The sequence below is a fragment of the Physcomitrium patens genome, chromosome 14 (assembly GCF_059467195.1).
Source record: "Physcomitrium patens ecotype Gransden chromosome 14, ASM5946719v1, whole genome shotgun sequence".
Lineage (NCBI taxonomy): Eukaryota > Viridiplantae > Streptophyta > Bryopsida > Funariales > Funariaceae > Physcomitrium > Physcomitrium patens.
In genome coordinates this window covers 699,251-703,853 of record NC_143423.1, presented here as the reverse complement: position 1 = coordinate 703,853, position 4,603 = coordinate 699,251, and the positions used below count along the sequence as shown (strand labels likewise).

At 43.2% G+C, this 4,603-nt stretch overlaps 1 protein-coding gene across 11 annotated transcripts; it reads left to right on the top strand.

Moving 5' to 3' along the window:
- Window positions 1–1,115: 1,115 nt before the first annotated feature.
- LOC112291130 (uncharacterized) lies at window positions 1,116–4,233 on the top strand. 11 transcript variants are annotated; one of them, XM_073538534.2, is made up of 4 exons: window positions 1,116–1,711; window positions 1,934–2,019; window positions 2,191–3,351; window positions 3,599–4,233. In XM_073538534.2, the coding sequence occupies exon 1, from the start codon at window positions 1,171–1,173 to the stop codon at window positions 1,708–1,710; it is 540 nt and encodes a 179-aa protein (XP_073394635.2). In that variant the 5' UTR covers window positions 1,116–1,170; the 3' UTR covers window position 1,711; window positions 1,934–2,019; window positions 2,191–3,351; window positions 3,599–4,233. The 11 variants fall into 11 exon arrangements, with proteins under 11 accessions (XP_073394635.2, XP_073394634.2, XP_073394631.2 ...); XM_073538533.2 differs by having other exon boundaries at window positions 2,184–3,351; XM_073538530.2 differs by having other exon boundaries at window positions 1,116–1,821.
- The last annotated feature ends 370 nt before the right edge of the window (window positions 4,234–4,603 follow it).

Genomic DNA, 4,603 nt, shown 5'->3' with positions numbered 1-4,603 from the left:
ACTTCGTAACGATTGACTACGATCTGAAAGAGAAAACGATTTAGACCATTGAAAGGTGAAATGCGAAGGGACATTTAAGCAGGGGGAAAGCTCGAGCGAAGGACTACAACAATGAAACTTGCCTACCTGCATGGCGCTGTGAGAAGGCATGGGTAAGGACAAAACCACGAGTGTCAGGATGACGAAAAGTTTCCGCACTCGGGACGGTCAGTTTCAGTGCCACGAACTTTACCAACTAGCTATCTAAAACGTACCTTGAATGGACAAAGCATTCAATAAAAATGAAGGCGAGGCTCCAGCCTTACGTGGTTAGTGGATAATGGTCCTGCCCTTCCGCCGTGACAAATCTAGCACCTTACGTGCACGATTTTGTGGAACATTGAGCTTGGGAGGTGGTGTATCGATTTCTGAGACTGGAAGCGTGCTTTCAGAAGCTGTAAGCAGGCTCAGTTAGAACCCACTCTCGGCGCTCATGAAAGCTGCCCCGTAACGCAGAAGTCGAAGGCAGTCGCACTAATATTTCGACATGTGAACGTCGGTGCAGCGGCTGCCGAAACAGGGTTTTATTACTGTACTCGAGATCTACAAAGAGCTTCAAAGTAAAGCAAAGAAAATTCGGGAAGACAATGGTTGCAACACCAGGCACAATTCCTGAACTGCGCATCGAGATGATCGAAGACAGTAAAATGAAGCTTTTCTTCCAGCCTGACTGCTTGGCTCTTGAGAAGGGGTATATGTATATAAATAGAATAAAACCAAGCATGTCTACACGAGATACTGTGTACGCTTCTTTTGAACATTATCAAATTATCTCTAAAATTACTTTTTGATCAACTCTACTACAAGTTATGTAAATTACATCCTGATAACATGTTTAGTCTTCAATAACTTTAGACCTGGTGCCTTCGGGATATGTGTGTATGTCTGTTTATATATATATATATGTATATATGTATATATATATATATGTATATATATATATATATATATATTCGCTGGTTTCGCTGTGCGGAATCTGAAGGGAAGATGCTGCGTCATTGGTCAACAATAGTCTCCGTGGTCACTAGGACAGCGCATTACAGATCCCCAGGTATGGAAGATCCCAAGTGGCTTGCTTCTCCTTTCGCCTTTCCCCCTTTCACGACGAGCCTTCTTGCGTGCTCTTGGTGGATGGACTTCAAGCCTTCTCCCAGTGGGCACCGCAGAGGTCTTGTTACAATGGCTGGAGCAAGCTATCGAGTGAGAGGATCGTCGAGGGAGGGACGAGCTACTAGAGCAGAGAGGCGACTAGCTCGGTTTGAGGCCAATCAGCCGCTCGTTTCTGATGGCAGAGTCATAGTTGGGGCTAGTGGTGTGCAAGCTAACGCTTCTGCTTCTTCTCAGCGGAAAGTGGTGCACAGGAACCGAAAGTGCGGTTTGATCCCATCAACGAACATGCGCCTTAACTTTAAATCATCTTCAGAGCCTGCTGATCTTCAACATGATGGGATGGAGAATAAGATCGATAAATCAGAAGATTTCACTTCAGAGCTGGAGAGTCTGGTGGATCTACCTCAGCTATCTCCCAGTTCGTTTTCTCAAGGTGTTCGTCGTGAGGAGGACGAAGCGTTTAGCCGGTGTGCAGACTTCACCAAAGGGATCGAGATAATCGTGGAGCTATCCCACCTGCCGCCCTCCAACTTGTCGTTGCAAGCTGGCGATTATGATTAGGGTGAGGCAATCGGCGATGGCCAAGACTTCGCCGACGGGCTGGAGCCCATCGTAGATCTCCCTGACGTAAATGATAACTTCATTGACGTTGAAACCTCCGCTTCAAATAAGGTTCTGAATGCTGACACATTACTAATGCAGATGTGAGGAGCACTGCATCGTGTAGTCTCGACCGTTCGTAACTGTTTCACGTTCTGATGTTGTGGCAATTTTTTGTGGGCAGACTGCGACGGGAAAAAGCGAAAGTGGTGCTGCAAGAGAGTTGATCCATTTTTTGTTCTGTTCAGGAGGACAGCCTGCAGTGCGTAGGTTAGTCTCAATTGTTCGCCGCCAGAACTCTAAGTTGTGGGTGATGTGTTGTGGGTAGATTATGTGAAGAAACTGAAAAGTCATTGAAGCAGGCCAAAAAATAATTAAAATTGAATTTAAAAAATAAATAAATGGATGTGACATTGCACGAGTGGTACTTTTAGAGTTCAGGGGTTGAGGGGTCACGGAGAAGGCGCAGAGCACAAATGGCGTTGACAGAATCCCTTACAGCTGGGGAAAGTTTTTAGCGAACTATTTTGAACCTTCAGCAGCAGCACCTGCAGCGATAGAAAGTTGTCAATGGAAAGCATCACAAGCTGCTTTTGTTGTTCACAGTCAAGCACCAAAGAAGACAGGTTAATCAAGGATTTTGTACTCAAATTACAGCTAATTGGTAAGCATTCTACTCAGATGACGTATCTAAGTTCTTTCCCTCTTTTTCACTTTGAGTAGGCTTGGTTGGGAACATTATAAGCTCTCAGGCCTCAGCGTATAAGTATGTATATATATATATATATATACATATTTATTTATTCATAGTTACTTCAATATCATGACTATGCGATGTTTTTTGAAAGAGAATTGATTTTTTACACAGACCTAGACTCGCCACTTTGTTCTTGTGCTTTTTGGAGGTCGTTCTCAGATTCGACGTCTTGCAGATTGTGGACGAATAACTTTTATGTAAAACGATTGAATTCTGTCTATATTTTCAGGTTAACGTGTTTGATTTTGCTGGATGAGACGAAATGAATGAAACACTCTACATCGATTGTGTTTGAGTGTAATGATTTCATCAGTAGATATTTTTGCACCTGTCATGCCATGCCTCCTGCTGATTGAAAAGACCAGGTAAAATTTCAGTCTTAGGCGGAGTTTTCTCAGCTAAATAATTACTATTTATCTAAAATAATTTTAAACTTGAGAAAATTAAGAATACTATCACCAGTACTAGTGAGCACTAACGCTTGCCCGGAATGTTCATCCAGTGAGCACTATTTACCATGGTGGATTCGTTTTCCTTTACAGTTTCTAGTACAGAATGCCGAGACACCAGCGACCCAGCTGAGAAAGCAGCAATAGATAGTAGATTTACCGCAAAAGGTCGAGATTGGTGGATTCCTCATTGCGATTGAATACGTATGGTTCCCACTGGCACCCGCCTCACTTGGACTTGGAGCCTGAAGAAGTCGAGGATGACGTTCCAGAGCGCTCCATACTCTAAGGCCGATAATGGAGATCCCTTAGATGCAGGTCTGAGGAGAGGAAAGACATTCAAGTCGTTTAAATCAACACAAATAGGAGAAGGACCAAATGCAGAAGCTTTTGATTGTCAGTAGTTGTTTCTAAAATTGACCCGCAATTCCAAACCCGCTTAGGTTTCATTTTCTTGGGTTTTCATTTGTGTTTTTTTGTATGACTGTGTAGTTTCCATCTTTTTCTTTACGCTATAGAGTCCCTACACCTCTATTGTTGAATAACTAGCTTGGGTACTTCTTCGGCCTCCTAAATTTACCTCTCATCAATTTTAGCCCGAACAATGTCTACTGAATGTACTGAACATTTATATCCTGTTCAGGGTTCTGCAGATTCAGATGAACCCAAGATGAGGAAGAAAGGGGATGGATGTGGAACCATGCAGAAGAAGAAGACGATGGGAAACGGAATGGCCGAGAAAACGACGAGTGGATCTTGTGACGAAGTGGGTAACGATGTGAAAGGGATCGCGGAAATTTTTAAGTCGAATAGATTTGGAATAATAGGTTCGATCCTTCCGTAATTTCCGGGATATGCGTAGTTACGTGTAATTCTACCTGTTTTATATGCGGGATAAACATTAGAGTTGAATTTGTGAAACAATGGATATGCCTTGGTTGAAGGATATCAGGCCGTTGCTAAAGACCAAAACGATGAGCATGACGTAATTGCACATGAAGACAGGGAATGTTTGTACGAAATTGAAGATGGGGTGCTGTGAACAAGCGTGGTGTCTCGGGCAGTAGATCTGCAGAGGAAGGATTCTGCTACTATAAAAGTTTCGGCCAAACTGAGGGCCACAGAAGGATAATGGAGCAGACGTCATTCGACTGCCACCATGAATGTGTTTGAGATGAATCCACACCGAAACTGTCGATTCCCCATCGCATTGGCTGAAGTGATGTACTAATATTTCTTGCATCTTTCAATGACAATACTGTGATCTAATGTTTCTTACCTCTAATGAAAACACCTGATTGATGGAATTAAGGTAATGTTGAAAACCTTCATTTTGGGTCTGACGTTTTTAAGCATAAGCGGCAACTGCACTATTTGAGCCACTGGAAACCCCCCAGCATGTCTACTTGTTGGGGATCATGTAGGATGTTACAAGATTTGAGAATATCAGGTTTTCCAAAGTCTTGATGTTGCGGATCATTTTGATCAAGGCTGTTTGTGCAGATATCATGGTTTCTTAGATGAATGTACGAACGATTATACAGAATATTGGTAAGAGACTGTGAGCTGGTTGCTGTTGACGTGCCATCCCTGGTGACTTACAGCAGCGACTGGCAGGTGCTCTTTTGGAGCTTGAAGGGCATGCTCT

Excerpts from the sequence above, each read along its gene's own strand:
- LOC112291130 (XM_073538534.2), top strand. The coding sequence starts at position 1,171 with ATGGACTTCAAGCCTTCTCCCAGTGGGCACCGCAGAGGTCTTGTTACA.